This window comes from Rhipicephalus microplus, chromosome X, assembly GCF_043290135.1.
Source record: "Rhipicephalus microplus isolate Deutch F79 chromosome X, USDA_Rmic, whole genome shotgun sequence".
Lineage (NCBI taxonomy): Eukaryota > Metazoa > Arthropoda > Arachnida > Ixodida > Ixodidae > Rhipicephalus > Rhipicephalus microplus.
In genome coordinates, this window is record NC_134710.1 from 253,506,523 (window position 1) to 253,525,074 (window position 18,552).

At 44.7% G+C, this 18,552-nt stretch overlaps 2 protein-coding genes across 3 annotated transcripts in view; both read left to right on the forward strand.

The window, feature by feature from the left end:
* LOC119161592 (netrin receptor DCC) overlaps window positions 1–18,552 on the forward strand; it is a 135,375-nt gene that overhangs the window by 69,137 nt on the left and 47,686 nt on the right. The gene's annotated exons all lie outside the window — the stretch shown is intronic.
* On the forward strand, window positions 1,510–17,035 carry LOC142776977 (putative fatty acyl-CoA reductase CG5065). Its single transcript, XM_075881289.1, has 2 exons — window positions 1,510–2,083; window positions 16,911–17,035. The coding sequence occupies exons 1-2, from the start codon at window positions 1,525–1,527 to the stop codon at window positions 17,033–17,035; spliced, it is 684 nt and encodes a 227-aa protein (XP_075737404.1). The 5' UTR covers window positions 1,510–1,524.

Consider the following 18,552-nt stretch of genomic DNA (forward strand, 5'->3'; position numbering starts at 1 on the left):
CACAAGTCACCTCGTCTTCCTCAGCGCCTATCTCACTGTTTAAGTGGGGCATTGTCTCGTAACATAACCCCCGGGTGCTGAAGCACCGTCTCGGTGCTTTCTATTGTGTTGCCGAGTGGTAAAGCTTAAGGCGGGATACGTGGACAATGTCTGTAGACAGCGAAGCGGAGGCGGAGGAAGACTCGAGCGGGGCTATCTCGTATGTCACATCTGTCACCTGGCGCAATACGCGGTAGGGTCCCGAGTACCGGGAAAGCAGTTTTTCAGAAAGTCCGACGCGTCTAGTCGGAGTCCACAATAGCACAAGAGAACCTGGTGTAAAGGAAATTTGGCGGTGATGTGAGTCGTAACGATGCCGCTGGTGATCTTGCGATGCTAAAAGGCGCTGACGAGCAACTTCTCGTGCTTTGCGAGCCCTGGTGATAGCATCACGGGTGTATTCAGTCGTAAAGTCGACGGCTGTCGGAAAGATGGTGTCGAAAGGTAAAGTTGGATGACGGCCAAACACCAGGTAGAAAGGTGAAAAACCAGCTGCATCATGGCGTGAAGAATTATAGGCAAACGTAACGAAGGGCAATGCAACGTCCCAGTCCTGGTGGTCGGACGATACGTACATAGCGAGCATATCAGTTAAAGTCCGGTTGAATCGTTCAGTGAGTCCGTTAGTTTGCGGGTGGTAAGCTGTCGTAAATTTATGTTTCGTCTCGCAGGAGCGAAGCAGGTCGTCGATAACTCGGGAAAGGAAATAGCGCCCACGATCTGTTAGGAGTTGGCGTGGGGCGCCATGGTGAAGTATGACGTCGTGCAGGAGAAAATCGGCAACGTCTGTGGCGCAGCTGGTTGGCAAAGCCCGCGTGATAGCGTACCGGGTTGTATGATCCGTCGCGACAGCTATCCACTTGTTCCCCAAAGTGGATGCAGGGAAAGGGCCTAGGAGGTCAAGACCAAGTCGGAAGAAGGGATCAAAGGGAACGTCAAGTGGTTGGAGGAACCCGGCAGGACTCATAGAAGGTTTTTTGCGGCGTTGACACTGATCGCATGAGGCGACGTAGCTGCGGACCGAGCGATAAAGACTGGGCCAGTAAAATCGACGCTGTACGCGGTCATACGTCCGAGACAGTCCGAGGTGACCGGCAGTGGGAGCGTCATGAAGCTGGCCGATCACGCTCGCACGTAGGTGGGAAGGTACCACAAGGAGCAGTTCGTGTCCATCAGGGCGGACGTTGCAACGGTACAATGTGTCATCCTTAAGCACGAACAATCGAGTAGAAGGATCGGGTGCCGCAGAATGAAGCTTCTCGATGATGTTCCTCGCACTGGGTGCTGCAGCGCCTACGGCGGTGCCCGCAACCACAGCAGCGTGTCCCTTGCAGCTAAGTGCGCACATCCATCGAGGGCCCTCGTCACCATGCCTCCCGGTCCCAGTCCCGGAGGCTGAGGTCCCCGGCGGACCTTACGAGGGCCCCGAACAACCGCGACTCCTAGCGGCACCACCGCCGTTCACCACCAGAAGACCAGCGCGCAATGACTGAAATGACCGACACGCTAGGCCGACCGCTGGAGCCCGGACTCGCGAGGTTCTTCGCCCGCAGCAGCGTCCTCATTACGGGAGTTACAGGCTTCGTTGGCAAGGTTTTGTTGGAAAAGATTCTTCGCTCGTGTGCCGACGTTGGATCGATCTACCTAATTGTTCGTGGCAAAAGGGGACTACGCGCCGAAGATCGCATTGCAGACATCCTCAAAATGCAGCTGTTCCAGAGGCTGAGGCAAGAGAGGCCGCAGGCCTTTCAGAAGATTGTTGTCCTGGAAGGCGACCTGACTCTTCCAGATTTGGGCCTGAAGCCCAAGGACAGGCAGCTGCTGCTGGATACAGTAAACGTTGTCATCCACTCTGCTGCTACAGTAAAGTTCGACGAACCCATCAAGAATGCCGTCAAAATGAACCTAAATGGCACGAGAAGAATAATAGAGCTTTGCAACGAGATGGAGAACATAAAAGTGTTTGTTCATGTTTCCACGTGTTACTGCAATTGCGACAGGGGAGAAATCAAGGAAGAAATTTACCCAGCACCTCCACCAAAATGTTGCGTGAAGGCACAAGGGAAACTAGGCGTTTTAAAATATATTTACACAGCGCCAACGCGCAAGCCAAGATGGCGAACAAGAGAGAGCGCGCGCACACACAAGTCACCTCGTCTTCCTCAGCGCCTATCTCACTGTTTAAGTGGGGCATTGTCTCGTAACAATATGGTGGTTTTGGGACGTTTGCTTTGCTTTGCTTTGCTAGGTACATGGCACGTACCCACTTTGGCGGATTGGCCAAGAATGCAACGTAGAGACTGTTAAATGTTATTTCAGGTAAGCTATGGAATTTAAAACCAAAAATAAACAAATGGAATGACAATATTACGTAAAACATTCAATTTAACTAGAAGTAATATGCTTTTCAGCCTGTATTCAAGACTGCCGTAATAACCTGACGAGAATAATTTTGAAAACTTAAGTTTTAACTTAACGAAATTACGAAAACACCACATATCATCACTTCTTTTTTTTCTTCGTGCACGAGCTATGCACCTTATTCGCTCATATCCACAGTGGGTATGCGCCACTAGCAATAAGAGAACAACAACAACAACAACAACAACAACAACATATCAACATTTTGCCTCTCTGGTGGTAAGCTGCCAACTGTGACGTTTTACCGCAAGATTCATTTATATATTACTTACCTTTTTACGCAACACCAAGTTCCTGGTCGCGAACTAGACCAAAACTCTTCTGTAACGAAATGGTCGATGAAGTGGCATTTATTTGTTTTCGTGAGAATTTCGTTGTCACGAAAAGAAAAGAATGCGCGTACCCATTCCTTAGCGCAACCAAAATTTATTTAAGCAAGTCGCTAATCCAGCTCCATTTCACGCTGCTTTGAAGGAGCTTGACGGCTCGAGCCTTGCTGCTTAATTAGCCTTGGATAGCTTCTTTGTCATCACGGGCACCGAAGAATGTGTGAATCATGTGAAAAACATAAAGAACATCGTGCAAATTTAACCTAACTGCTTTTCTTACATATTGTTTTTTTATCAATTTTGTGGTCACGCTGATATTTTAGCACACTTTTGATGATAGGATTGCCGTCTGGACTTTTCATGCATGATCAAGTCATCACTTAAAATATAATTTGCCGGTTTAGTTGCAAGAGAAGCGCCAGCTTAAGACTTTTCCCAGCGAAAAAAATTTTGAAGCTCGAATCCATTTCTTATTCAGGCTATCTCAGGCATCCAGCGTTTTCCGCGGTGGTGTCCGCGCATCGGCAGGTGTTATCTCTCCGCTCTGACTCACTTTCCCATAGCAACAGCTTCGGGCGAGCGCGCTTATCCTCGCCGCCCCTAGCAACCGGAGCATGTGAAGCGAGTGAGTGTAGGACAGGGTAGGTGCAGTGCATAGAGTTTTACACATTAATACCTAGAGAGGAACCTGGCGCGGCGATCATGTACCCTCATGGGAATGATGGGAAGTACAAGCTTCGAATTGGATAGTGTTAGCTAGTGAACTGATTACATATCTTTTTCTACACTTTCAGTTTCGTTCTTTGCACAGCGCTGGTAGTGGGGTGCGGTAAAAAGCGACGAGGCAGTTTTTTGTTGTTCGGAGAGGCTGAAGACCACTAGGTCTTTTGATTTGCTTTGACGGTGGAGCTTTAGGAGTCGTGATTGGCAGTTTAAACGAAGCTTTGTCCACTCATCACTGCACATGGATATAGTGTCTTATGCCAGTGCAGAATATTGCATCGAGTTCATTGCATCGAGTTTGCATCGAGTTTGCATATTGCATCGAGTTTTTATCACGAGCGCGTCTCGCCTAAACTCATTTTAAATAGACTTGAAAACAATGACGAAGCTAAGCACACGCATCGTGACGCTCCGCTGACTTGACTTCACAACGGAACAAGAGGTTCGTAGATGGCAGGCCCCTTGGACAGACGCACCAAGCATCGCAGAAGACGAATCATTGAGTGTTTCTTGCTTAATACTGTATGGTTATTTCCACAAATAGATAATGCGTACTTTGAAGAGAAAAACTAGCATGTTTGTTTTCAAGTCTTGTAAAATTAATTCATTAAATGGATGCCAAAACTGGAAGGCAATGGCTGAGCAATGCATACATTGATGGTTGAATTGCCCAGGTTTCCTTTTTGCTGTCTGGTCCGCAAAGCGTTTTGCAACAAAGTCTACGTACAAATAAATAAAGCAAGTTTCAATTAAATACAAGTTCATATCACTTTGTATTACACACGGAAAACAAGCAGCGAGAATCTCAAGAACGTAATCCATCCGAAGCGAATCCGAAGCCTGTATTTCGATAAATCTCATAGGGGTACAAGCACCACTGAAGGAGCCCGCGTAGACACTAGCACCAGATTTCTCTTTAAGTATTATTGTGTGAAACTCTATTGTGCAGTGATTCACCGCTCCTTTTCTCGTCATTCGCTCTTTCTCCTCCTCCTCTGCGCCCTACTTTCCCGTTGGCACGCGTCTCACTCTCTTAGGCACTGCGCCGTGCTCCCGACCAAGCTGCAGAAATCAGGTGCCTTTTTCGTCTTCTAACCACTACCAACACCACCACTCTTGACCACTCGCTGGCTTGGCGCCTCTCAAAAATATCCGGAAATGTGTGCTGGAGACGCCACTGTGAAACGCCAACGAGCCGAGAACGCTGGTGCCCCGCTATACGGTCTACTCACTCCTCACTCTCGACCAAGATGTAAGTATATGCAGGGGCTGACACCTTCCCCACATCGCGTTAATTAGCGCAAATCTCAGCACGTTCAGATAATGTTCGTGTCGTTATCAGGCATCTTGCAGCTTCATTGGTGCCTTCTTAGAAGTGTTACGACGAGCAGGATCATCCGTCTCAGCAGAACGCCCGGCAGAAACCCATGCTGCTGATTCTGCATATTTTTGTTGACATGTGTGACCATGCTGCCTTGAAGCCAGGTTTTTTCGTTCGCGTGCGTTTAATGCTGTTCTATCAATGAAGGTGACATAGAATTGCTGATAGGTTCCCCAAATGGGTAGAACATGTTTTTTACCTAACTGATGCTCTGACTATTAGACTTGCACGAAGCGTGTGCCTCTCTGTAAAGCGCCGTCTGACAGGGATCGTTGACAGAAATCTGTGAATTCTCATTGTAGCATTTAGCCACGAACAACCGCCTTGCTTCAGTGTGCTCTATATGGCATACTTTCGAGGTTCTAATTCTTATATATTTCGAGGAACAGCTGCATTACTCTTGTGTGCTTGATATGAAATGCTTGCGTGTTTCAAGTATTTATTTATATAGCGTTCACATGCAACATGTGCAGCTATGAATAAACAGTTTCCTGTGTAGAGAAAGCAGCTATGCACATGAAATATATTCCTGGTGAAGTAACGAGTCTCCTTAATTGAGGGGTCATAATAATTAGTAGGTTTTACTCGCCAAAACCACGATTTCAATTATATAAGTGCAATAGTGGAGAGCTCTTGGGTCTGTAAAAAAATGCAGCTAAATTTCAGCACGTCGGCTTTACTTGCATTTCTTCCCCACAGGAAAATATTTTTATGGAGGAAAGACACGCTGGTGAGCGTTTTTAAAAATTATTATTTGCAACGAGGAGTGCCGCGAATAGGCAAAAAATGCTAGCGCCCGAGTAGAACTTAGCTTTGAGTACTCCCTGATCACTCGGTTTTCACGACATTCACACTCTGCAGAAGAAATTTTCGTGGTAATGAATCATAATTTCTGGCAAAGTTTTATCTTTCAATCTGAAATAACAAATTACTTTCGCGATTTTGATCGCACCACTTGGAGCGGAAACATTGGCGAGGCAGGGTAATTTCAATGCGCCAGCGCTAGGTACGTTAGCCGTGGTGCCATCTGACGGCTCGCAGCGTGAAAGACCGAACATTATCTGGCCGCTGAGGGTTGCTGAGTGTCAACATTTGATTATTCTTGCCCCATACTCTCAGCCGTTCGCTGGTTGGCCGCCTTTCAAGACAATGGCAGAAATCGGTGAAGGCGAATGTCAGACGGCAATGGCACCCTCTCTTGGCGCAAGAAACGCATTAGCATTTTAAACACGATAGTCTTTCTTGGGGACCTTCGACGCAAAAAATTTTGATTTGTCTGTCTGTCTGTCCGTCCGTCTGTTTGTCTGTCTGTCTGTCTGTCTGTCTGTCTGTCTGTCTGTCTGTCTGTCTGTCTGTCTGTCTGTACATTTGTCTGTTTGTCCACTCTTACCGGCATAGAGTACTTGAAACGGCCGACCCCATCTGCAGCGAACACCAATGTTGCTCAAGGTTGAGCGTTCATGCTTGTGCAATTGTCAATTAAAAACCAATTATTGCGCATGTCTGTGGTACCATAACAACACGCATATATTCTTCATATGCATCGATTACTAGAAAACGCATACATAAGTAATTTTAAAGACCGTAGCGCTTATCACGCTGCGCTAACCATGCAACGCTTGCACGGAACGGGGAGCGTTTCTAACGCTTTGCTAAGACGAGATGGTGGTGGCACCTACCCGTCGCCTCGCGTTCTACACCTTATCACCTCTGAGACGGGCGTGCACGGCCGCACGCTTTATTTTTCAAAAGAAACTGCCAGATGGCGCTCATGTCTCACGTGTGACGTGACTTGATGCGCTCGTTCGCCTCCGCTGCATGCTCGAGGCACTCTAACGCAGCGCCTCCAGAATATCATTCACTGATTTTCTTGCGCAGAACATCAAATAAATGTTTTGTTCACTCTCTCCACACGCAATACTATCGTCTTTTGACGACATTTGCAGATTACATGCAGATACGGGGCCAATATTTTTTTTGGATTTTGTTTGGGGAGGTGGGGCATTTTTTGCTACCAAAATCACCCGATCGAATGCATACAACAATGGTCGCATTGATGCTTTTCGGGGTAAACGTATGTCTGACTTTCAAATGAGCAGCGCTGCAATTTTCGACCTTCTGGGTTCCCAACTAGGTCATAGTTTGACAAAAATGCAGTACCTACACTAAATAAAACAAGGCGTTTCAGCGCAGTACGTCTGTAATAAACCATGTGGTTCGTCTAAGAAGGTCGGGGAGCAACAGCCGAGTGGGTGCAAGCGTCGCGATGTGCCAAGCACAAATGTCGTCGCATTTCTACCTGAGAGTGGTACCCTCTGCCTTTCGCAACAGCGCTGATGTTGATTACATTTATCTCCCCTCCTGAAAAATAAAGTGCCACCCTGGCGACTTAGGGACAGAAAACTACAGCATAAAGGTGAGGCGTGAGCCGGTCTAGATGCACAGTCTCACGTTCGCGGCGTCGTTGATCAGGCTGCTCAAAGATATAATTCATCAGTATGTACCTGGAACCTTTGCGGATATCTACATTTGCAGATCAGTATAAACCTAAAACTCTCAAGTTTGCGGGTGGGATTTTCATATCTCCCTGCTGTCGAGAGTGGACAAATGGTCTTGTATTCATGGACGTTCTCTGGGGACGTCTGATTTCGTTGCGGCGAGAATTTCGTTCTTGAGTGCATGCTTTTGATATTGGGGGATTCAGCTGTATATAGGACTAGTTCTGCACATGGCAAAAAATGATGAAAACATCGAAAAAGAACAAAATAGCTTTATTTCAGCACTGGATGATATATTTTTTTATTCGCACCTATCTGGCATCTTCCCGTTTCTTTGGCAGCTTCAGTTTCCAAGTCATATTAAAATTGACCCCCTACAATGGAAGGGAAAGCTGGGCTAGTTAGAATATTTGCGTCTTGCAGAGCTGCATCAACCATATTTATCATCCTGCAGCCTCGAGAGCCTCGCACCTGCCTCAAACCCATGGCTGGAAGAGCTCTGGAGTCCTTACACGCTGACGAAATTTGTGCATCCTCTAGCCTTTGCAGGCATCACCACACACCGCTTTTGACATCAACGATGCTCGTAGCCTTATGTTTGATACTTTGCAGTAGCAATGCGATAGCTGCCATTGCAACTCCACTTACAATGGTTTGTTGTGCTGTGCTTGTGGACGTACAATTTGCATTGTCCCTGTGCTGCCTACATATCGCTATGGGTTGGGATAGTACGTGAGCAGAGTTTCTCAATAGCACAGACCATGGCTCTTCGTTTTGAAAGTAGAGAAATGCAACGCCAACCAGCTAATGTATATGGCATAGCCTTCCGATGTTGCTGACGTGGTAGCTTTTCATAATTGACTACTACCATTCATACAAAACATTTTATGTCAATCACAGTCGCTGGCAGAAAAATTGCACTCAGTACACGGGTGCTGACACAGTGGCTAAAAGTCCACATTGGTGGATCAGTGGCTATGTGCTCAGCTGCTGCCCCGAAGGTTACGGATTCCATTCCCGCTGTGGTCATCAGATTTCGATGGAGGCGAAACGGTAAAGGCCCGTGTACTTTGCTATGTCACTCGAAGTAAAGAGCACCAAATGGTCAAAATTTCCGGAGCGCTCTCGTACAGTGTTTCTCATAATCGTATCATAGTTTCGAGACATAAAACCATGGATATTATTGTTATACAGTGACTAGAGCACGCCGTATGACTTCATTCAAGAAAACAATAATAAAGCATAGATTGCATAACCATTCAGCTTCATGCGCAGTCTCATGTCAAATGAGTTGACTGCCTGTCCACTCATTTGACTTCAGACTACGCAACAAACTAACAGAACCTATATGTTATGGTGCGCAGAAAATCTTTATTACAATTTATTGTTGCACAGACTTCACTGTGCAACATTGTCGCGTAAAACCTAAGCGCTCATTGCATCAACTTCGCGTCAGCATGCAGCTCACGGTGACCTTCGTCACGCCAAATCTATGAATATTGAATTAAAAATTCTTTCGGCGACCAGTAATGATACAGATGATGTAGACGAGGCAGCCTCTTGTTGTTAGGTAAGTAAACTGATAACATCTGTGGTAACACGTCCCACAACCATATGATTTTTCGAGACGCCGTAGGGGAGGGGATCGAAAATTTTGACCATCCGGTGTTCATTAACGTGCACTGACATCACCCAGTACACGGGCCTCCAGCATTTCGTCTTACTGAAGTATGACAGCCGGGGCTGGGTTTGAACCCGCGAACTTTGGGTCAGCAGCCGAGCACCATCGTCACTGCTCTTCCGAGGCGGACTTCGATGAATGTCTTTGTTAGGCACGAATTAAAGACCAGAGGGCTTGTAAGCGTTTAACAGATGCTTCTGACTGTTATAAGCCATTTAAAAAGTTTGCTGCATAAAGCAGAGAAGGATGGGAAAAGTCAAAGCCTAGCCATCATATCAGACACTTGCAGAACTAACTAGCGTAGGTTTGGAAACATCTGGGAGCCAGTTATTTGTACTCGGTGAGGTATTTTCGCGCTGTTTGATTCACTTATATCGAAGCCCCAAGCACCGAAATGGTCCTTGGCTTACCACCTGATATTGAAGTTTTGCAAATGGTACATGTTTTCTGCTCAAAACCATGTTTTCCGTATATAATATTAGTGAGGACTAACAGACAATGAAGAGAGAGGCAAAGAATAGTATAAACACAAAAAAAGCCAACCAGAATTGTCGCGTGCGGTTTGCTACGCTGCACTAAGAAGAGGTGGATAAGGAAACAGATAGGAAAGAAAGAAAAGAGAAAAGTAGACCCGCGAAAAAAAAGTGATACCAAGCAAAGTGTAGGCGGTAGACAAAAATATCACTTGCCGCCGGCAGGGACCAAGCTCGCAACCTTCGAAATACGTGTCCAGTGTCATACAATATCACGACAATGTGCCAAACTTAACGCCAGAAATACGGCATCTTAGTGAACTATGTTCAGCCCCTCTACAAACCCTATACAGTGAAAACTGTAATGAGATGACAACAATGATTCCATCATTGTCCGCCGCCACCTGGTCCGAAACTACTGTCATACGAAATAAAAAAAAATATCCAGGATGGAACGGAGTTCAAAACCGGGTGCACATCATGGCAGTAAAGTATTCTACCAGTGCTGTCGTGCCGGGGCTTGAAGATCCGGTGCACAAAAGCCCTATACAGGCGTTATGCCGGGAAGAACCCGTGTTACCATACGCAATACAATGTGATAGAAGAGTAAAAGAACAACTAGGAGTCACAGAACGCGAATTGTTGTATCAGGCTTCACACAATATCAGTTACATTACGAGTGAACCATTGAATGTTTCCAACCCGCCACAATGGGCTCAGCCACAATTTTGTTGTCATCAGTCATTGAATAAATTAATGAGGTAGTTGGCACCATGCAGGCATACTTGCATGAGTAGCCCCAAGATAGTTCGCAAAGGCTTTCAATGATGACGCTCTTCCAGCTTTCACTGTGACTGTGCGGCCCCTATCTCGAATCGCTTTTCACCGCTTCGATCTTTTTCACCGGAATAACAATGACTAGGCTATGGAGCAACGCTGCTGTAATTCATGTCACGTGTTACCTTAAGTTTATTAGAGCAGTTGGGTCTAGAAAGAAAAATAAAATTAATTAGAAGCGTGTGAAAGCCGTGGAGGGACCCATGTTAGTGCTGACAGAACAATTTCGACCACCACTTTTCCTGAAAAGAACTCTGTCAAGCACCTCTCAATGCAACAGTTCTGTGGCGCCTTTTATCAATCAATCAATCAATCAATCAATCAATCAATCAATCAATCAATCAATCAATCAATCAATCAATCAATATATTTTATGCACTACAGAACAAAGAATCGAAATTCGGCAGATGATACGTATTTTGGGATTCGACGTTGTGCGAAGCATGCAGAGGGACGGTGACTGTGTTGAAGTTAGCGAAACGTTACGAAATTACGTTGAATATATGTACTAATGCTGCACGCTTACACATATCTACAACAGTTGTATATTCCAGTTGTTTACACTAATGTAACGATGCCAGCAGCCACATGTGTTTCATCTACATCTCAAGCGGTAAGCTGATATGTAGCACTTGTGCTCGCGAAGACGGTATTCCTGGACACTGCTACATGAATCAACTTTAGTAGATCGCTCTTAGTTAACTATAATTGGCGTTAACAAAATGGTCGGCTGTATCATAGGAGTACATATGTAATGCTTATAAAACTGGATAGTCACCATTGCAAGCACAATTGACGTTTTACTAGGAATAAAGCGGAACTCCGGTGTTTCTTCTTTTAGTATTCAACGATTTAACTAAAATTTTCAACATGTGTTCTCGTCGGTACCGTGGTGATATTGTCACGGCTAAAGGCCGGGCAGGAAGACAGAGGACGATGAAGTGATGGGCGTGGACAGCAACCATGGTTCCTCCGAGGAAGATGACGTCGAAGCGGCTGCTCTTTTTTGTTCTGTTAATACAGACCTTCTTTTTCCTGGTCGCACCGTCGTCCTGTATCCTGTGCTTTTCACGCCACGACAATATGTACTAAGTTATACAACCCTAACTGATTTAGTTTAAAAAAATCAAAATTGGTAGCCAATTCTGAAATTGTGCTAGTAAGCGCAGACCACCCTGTGTATGTTGCGTAAGAGCCTACTCTTTATTGAAAACCCCGCCTTTTCAAGCAGACGGATGCAACGCGCGGTATCTTGAACGATGTGATGACAACGCGAGCACGATCCGGTTTCGTTAGTTGCCTACAGCGTGTTAGTCTTCGTTGACGTCCAGTCCTACAATATTGAGCAACGATAAACTTGATTCGGGGCATGCATGTACTATGCTTCATGCGCCAGTTGGTCGAAGTGAAAAAGCGATGCTTCCGCGCTCAGATAGTACCTGCAATCATCGCTGAAATTGTCAATGGCAAGTTCAGACAAGCTGGCACAGCTTCATTCCACATCAGATGGCATTAACAACTTGATTTTAGTGCGTCAGAAGAAGCACGTGAACAATGTTTACACACTGGCCAGCCGTGGTGGGTGTAGGGGATATCGTGAAGTCATCAGATACCCACCATGGATGACGAAGCAGCTCCCTGTATCGGCTTCTGTTTTTACTCGTGGATTATTGCTTAAATAATTTTATTGATGAGTGTGGTGAAAAAATAAACAAGCCTAAATTTTGTAGGACTGTCAATACTATTTGAAAACAGCAATATCTCAGTATAGTAAAAAATGAATCAAAGTTCCCCTTTAAGCCTGAATAGTGTCTTGTTTCAAAATAGTATTGAGGCCTGGCGTGGCTCTATGGTGGAATACTTTATTTCCATGCATATTGCTTGGAGTTTGATTCGTGCTGTCGCCCTGATATTTATTGGAATTCGTAGGGTCAAGGTTGCCGTGCCAACGTTTTCTGAATTAGCAATGTCTGTTCTCGCTGTTCCAAGGAAGACGCTAACAGCCATTCACCTGTGCCACATAAGTGCATACTTGTGGTACATACCCGGCCGTGGTATATGGGTATGTGTCTCACGCGTCGGGCGGATCGGCTTTGATGACGTACGCGACATGATTGTCACAATCTTTTTCCCATGGCCACCTATAGTCATATTTCTTAAACCATCTTACCCTCCCATACAAATTTTGGTTCACCCCAAGTTAAGGGGTGATCGTGAAAGCACCCAGACGTAGGCGGCTATATAGAGATAGACAGATAGATAGATAGATAGATAGATAGATAGATAGATAGATAGATAGATAGATAGATAGATAGATAGAGAGAGAGAGAGAGAGATAGATAGATAGATAGATAGATGCTAACTTTACTGCAGTACGTAAAGAAATGCTTCCCATAAAATAATAGGCAGATTTAGTCACGCGTTCTCAACCGCTGTGTGGACGCAACCAGCTATTCATTTGCAGTGGCAGGCAGCGTCCGTACGGCTGCTACGGACGCGGAACTAAATCTAATATTTGTGGGTTTACTGCCCGAAACCACGATGTGATTATAAGGGATGCCATAGTAGAGGGCTCCAGAAATTTTGATTATGCAGTGTCCTCTAACGCACACTGACATCATAGAACACACGGGCCAGTAACATTTCATCTCACTCAAAATGCGACCACCGTGACCGGTATCAAGCACACCACCTTGGGGTCAGCAGCCCAGCCGTACACCCGCTACATCACCATGGTGAACTAAGTATACTAAACGAATGTCGGTGTTCTTGCATAGACAGAGATAAAAAAGGAAACTACGAAAAAAAGTTCGGCGTAAGAAATAGAACAAAGAAACGAGTAAAAACCGGTTATTAGACAGAGCTCAGCAATACAAAAAATACTCGGTTGAGAGACCCAGTGCAGACAAAGACCTAAAAACAAAAAAAAAATAAGCTGGCTTTCGAAAGGTCAGCCGTAACAACGCTTGTAATAATAATAATAATAATAATAATAATAATAATAATAATAATAATAATAATAATAATAATAATAATAATAATAATAATAAAAATAATAATAATAATAATAATAATAATAATAATAATAATAATAATAATAATAATAATAAAAATACACAATCACGTATTCATTAGTTTTACGTTCCCGGAACCACCTTAAAATCTAGTGTGTTAGCATGCGCTGAGTGAAACAGAGCAATAATAAGCAGGAAATGTAGAAATTCTGTTGGAAAAAGTACGAAAAAAGGAGACACATAAAAACAAGAGCTCAGAATGATGGGGCACAAAACATTATTCTAATGCAGTGTAAATAGAAGGACAATACTGATAATGTTCAGAGACGAAAAATCTCAAGATAAAGAAAAAAAAATGAAAAAAAAGCGTTCGTCAACGTGCAAAAGCGGGATGAAAGAATCCATAGCTTCAAAAATTCTTTGACACCCAATTAGGAATAACATTGAGATCAAGGAAGAAAATCACAAAGACTTTGTACCCTGCAATTGGTTCACTGTTTGCAGAATCAGCTGATAAATGAAACGGTATATCCTCTTTGCTTACGTCACACAGAATTTCGAATGCATAAATTCTGAGCCAGTAATCAGGCTCGGTAATAAAAACCAAATCACCTTCTATTCTTTGAGCAGGTAAATGAAAGGTGATGATATTGTGAACATCAGCGCCATTTCGTCGGTAGTGAGCTGACAAGAATCCAACAGTGTCGAAATTTGCACCAGAGCTGATTAGACAGTATATGCCTAGAATAGTTTTCTGGACTCACGTAGTGGTGTAGCTGTGGCAATTAGCAATACCATAGCACATTACCGCAGCAATTCAAGCTCTGGAAGGCGGCCTGTTGTGTGCAGACGAACTGGAGAGAATCGAATTCGACCGATAGTCTGCAAACAGAGACGAGAAAGCGAAGGCCTCGCATAGCAACCCACGGAAGAGTGTCAGGTTGCATTAACAAGAACATCCAGAATATCTAACAAGAGCACAGTCCAGATATTGCATACCTATTCGAATGATACAGAAATAACGAAGTTGTAAATTAATGCGAATTGTTACCCTGCTGGTTAAACGTATGACTCCAGCATTGTGGGAGAGTCCATCATATTGCTGCGCCAATCAGATAGAGAAAAAAAACAATTCTCTGATATATATATATATATATATATATATATATATATATATATATGTATGTATTGTTTTTCCTATACATTTTGGATGTTCTTATGAATTGTCGAACCCTTCTCCCACCTAAGTAATGCACATTCCGAGCGTTTAGCGTAAATAAATATCGTATGCTTTGAAATTGTACAAATGTACGCTAGTTTGTCACTCAAAACACCGTCTTTCCACCGCATGGAAGTAATATTGTAGCTTCATGCATTCAGTCTTTCATCGTGACAATTGGTAAAAAACACACCCACTGGTATTTTCTCGGATTTACGAGTCATAACTCCATGAATATTGTTTGTGTACATTAAAATTAGAGTGCCCTGCCGTGGTGGTCTAGAGGCTAAGGTACTCGGCTGCTGACCCGCAGGTCACGGTATCGAATTCCGGCTACGACGAATGCATTTATGATGGTGGCGAAAATACTGTAGGCCCGTGTCTTCAGACTTGTGTACACGTTAAGGAACCCCCAACGGTCGAAATTTCCCGAAGCCCTCCATTACGGCTTCTACCGTAGTAGAAGTTAAACTGCACATATCAATCAGACGTATCTCCTAAACAGATTAGACTCTTCGCAGATCGAGGGAATGCATTTTGTCATAGGTAACTCACGGTACTCAAGCATGAAGAAAACAGAGCACTACATAGGTATTATCCCATTGCAATCTCGAAGACAAATGTACGTGTTGACCTTTTTCTGTGAGCTTTTTTTACCAACAAAGTAATTTTTTTGAAGCACACGTCTTACCAAACAAAAATTTATTTCGCTTGTATATAACAAAAGTAAGGTTGAAAAATAATTTGCACGTAATAACCTATCCCAGTTTTAATGCCTACACATGGTCATTTCCAAATGGAATCATTTTCTAAGTAATAAAGCGGGAATAACTGACTATGCAGTATTCCAGGACACTTTTGATGAGGTGTTCAAAAAAGTAAGATCCTGAAGAACAAATACTTTTTAACACCTAAAAAACAGCTACAATGATTCCTTCTAACATTGGCATCACTTTTTATCGTAATTATTGCTACGATGCCTCAATATGCAGGACACAACACATAAAATAATTATTGTGTAACATAGGGAATCGTGGCTGTACGATGTTATGAGTTGAGAAGCAGTGCCCTACTAGTGATTCCATTCTTTTTTTCAACCAGCATGATAATAACTGACGTAAAATCGTGTGACCTCATGTCAGGACCTCATTAGATCATATGACCTCATGTCAAGTATTGTACTTACTTATACGTGTCATACCTGAAAAAGTGTTTAATGGGCACATACCACTTCTTTACGTCTTTCGCTGGAAAAACTTGGAAATGTCAGCCAGTGCTACGTTACCATTACACCTTGGCTTCTTGCGATTCTTGGCTCGTCCTTGGCTTCTTGCGATGCAGTTCACCCACATTAACTAGCACAAGCAATACAAGTCGACACAGGATACAAAGCTTTCAGGCCTAGACACTCCGGATTCGTGTAGGCCTGCCTCAGAGTGCCTCAATGTTGGCGACTATAGCCTTCGCTAAGGACTATCTCGTGATGAGTGATTAGTAATGACCCACATTGAAGTTTAAGATTGAGGACACACGTAGAGCATGTCACCCGGATTCCCCACCACAATCTGGCCTCTCTACCAGCGGGTAGATCTCACACTTCTCTTGCCGAACAGTAACCACACATGGTGAATCTATCAACTGGTTTCGCGCCAACAGCGAGACCTTTAGTTCTTCCAAGATGCCTCAAACTTTTATTTATCAACCTGACAAAGGCACAAAAAAAGCGAGAATTGCTAACACCAGCTTTCAAGCAGCTCACCTTACATATATTGTGCGAGAAGTACCAAGACTCTAGACACGTCTACACCGACGGTTACATCCAGCTGAGCAGCTCAAAAGCAGCGGTCATGATCCCAACGAGTGCGACAGCTATCGAGTTCAGGACAGCTCACTCAACAACATGAACGGTAGCAGAGACGGCAGCGCTTTGAGCTGCGCTGCGTTTGATTAGCATCCAAAGGAACAAAAGGTGGACAATATTTTGCAGCTCCAAGGTGGCAATGCAATATTTTCGGTCAAGTGTAAGCCGTGGTCCGCACAGAAGTTGGTTTTTGAGGCGACAGAAATGCTGCATCACATAACCACACAGCCAAAAAGGGCGCTTAATATATTTCAGTGCTCACCAAGTAAGTGTGGAAATATTGATAATAAACGGGCCAATCAAGCTGCCCGTTCAGATCATACAGATACCACAACTTATCGATACTTTCGTCTAAGAGTGGCGCTGCTTCCTCTACATGCTTGCTCGCGAATGCTTCATGTCCTATTAAAATGGGCAGCATTTTACTCACGCAGCATCAGGCTCACTTGATCTAGCGCTAAGGTTTGACTTCCAGAAAGACTCCGACGAGCTGACGCTGCTGTTCTGTGCGGACTATGACTGGGCATTGTTTTTACCCGTGCGCACACGTTCGGCATAGGGAAGGCCGACAGCACCACCTGCGTACCCTGCGGAGAAGAGACTATTTGTCATGTCATCTGCTACTACCCGTCATCTAGCATACAATAGCAATCTTTGCCACGCCCCCAACAAGTTAAATAACCAGCCTCTGGCACAGGAAAAGATATTACGCCATCGCCCAGATTCAACGTCGCTGAAGAAGGCTGTGCAAGAGGTACTGGGCTTCCTCAGAGCTGCTGGCCCGTGTTGCGACCGGGGTTTGCGGCACTGAAGATCCTGGATCAAGATATCAAGGCAGAAGGAGGTTTAACTGCGTAGGTTTAACTTTGGTTTATTTACATCATTTACATGGCACGGGCTCTCTGGCCCGAAGCTCTACATTGAAAAAGGCTGACTATTGAACAAACTCCGTGAACCACACTAAGCAGCCCGCGAGGGCTGAATAAATCAACAACAGTTTCATCTCCCCTGATCCCTAGATCGGGGAATAGGTCCAAAAAGCACTGTTCAATAACATGTTCCGCCGCACACACAAGTGTCAATATTCCAACACCACCCCAAACATACACACATACACAACCAGCGAATTTCGCTTCCAGCGAGCGGGATGAAACGTGTTTGTCATCTCGCCGCTCACGCCAGCCACCTAAGCTCTATGAACCACACTAAGCAGCCCGCGAGGGCTGAATACAGTCTCATCTCCCCAGATCCCCAGATCGTGGACAAGGCACCTCCGAGGGGCCATACCTGGACATCTGGTACTGATTTAACGTCGGTGGCTCGTCAGTCGGAGACGCACAGCATGGTGGTCCGACGTCCGTAATCGGTGGAAGCTCAGCATCGTGGCTTTTACCTGGGCACGAAGACGCCACGTGTCGCATCTCTGCGCGGACCCGTACGACAGTGGAGTAATTTCCACCACGCAGCGCCCAGTACATGGAAACAGCAGGGCGTCTTGATGCTGCCCCTTATCTCCCCAAGATGGAGCGGCTGCCTTTCTTCCTTTCTGGCGGCCACGGAAAAAGGGTGGCCCGCCAAACGCTACACCCATCTGAACGACTCTGGGAGCAATGTGATCATGTACGCGTATCCGTGTTTTTTTATCTATCTCTATCTCTCTCTTTCTAATGGTATATTTCCAAACACCAGTGCAGGGTAGCATACAAGATTCTATAATCTGGTTTACCTCCCCACCTTCTTCTTTTCGCTCTTGTTTCTATTACACCTTTTGTATGTTTATATGAATTGTCGAGCCCTTTTCCCACCCAATAAATGCGCATTCCGGGCTTTTAGAATAAGAAAAGAAACAAAAATATTGCTGATATTGATTCTACGCGTTATCTAGCAGACTGGATTTATTCCGACCACACGAGGTATTTCATATAGTTTTCGGTAAGTGCACTGCTTCCTAATTGTTTCGTGCATTGTCGGTAGAACGCATTCATGTACTTCAGGTCAATGCAAATCGAGCAAGTATGGGTGCATGGCCTAGTTTCAAGGCATTTGCTTTCAAACATGGTGGGACGATGGTTCAAA

What these genes read in the sequence shown, in the direction of transcription:
- LOC142776977 (XM_075881289.1), top strand. Translation starts at nt 1,525, where the DNA reads ATGACTGAAATGACCGACACGCTAGGCCGACCGCTGGAGCCCGGACTC. An exon ending in CCCAGCACCTCCACCAAAAT is followed by an intron (nt 2,084 to 16,910) that starts GTTGCGTGAAGG and finishes TTACTCACGCAG; the next exon opens with CATCAGGCTCACTTGATCTA.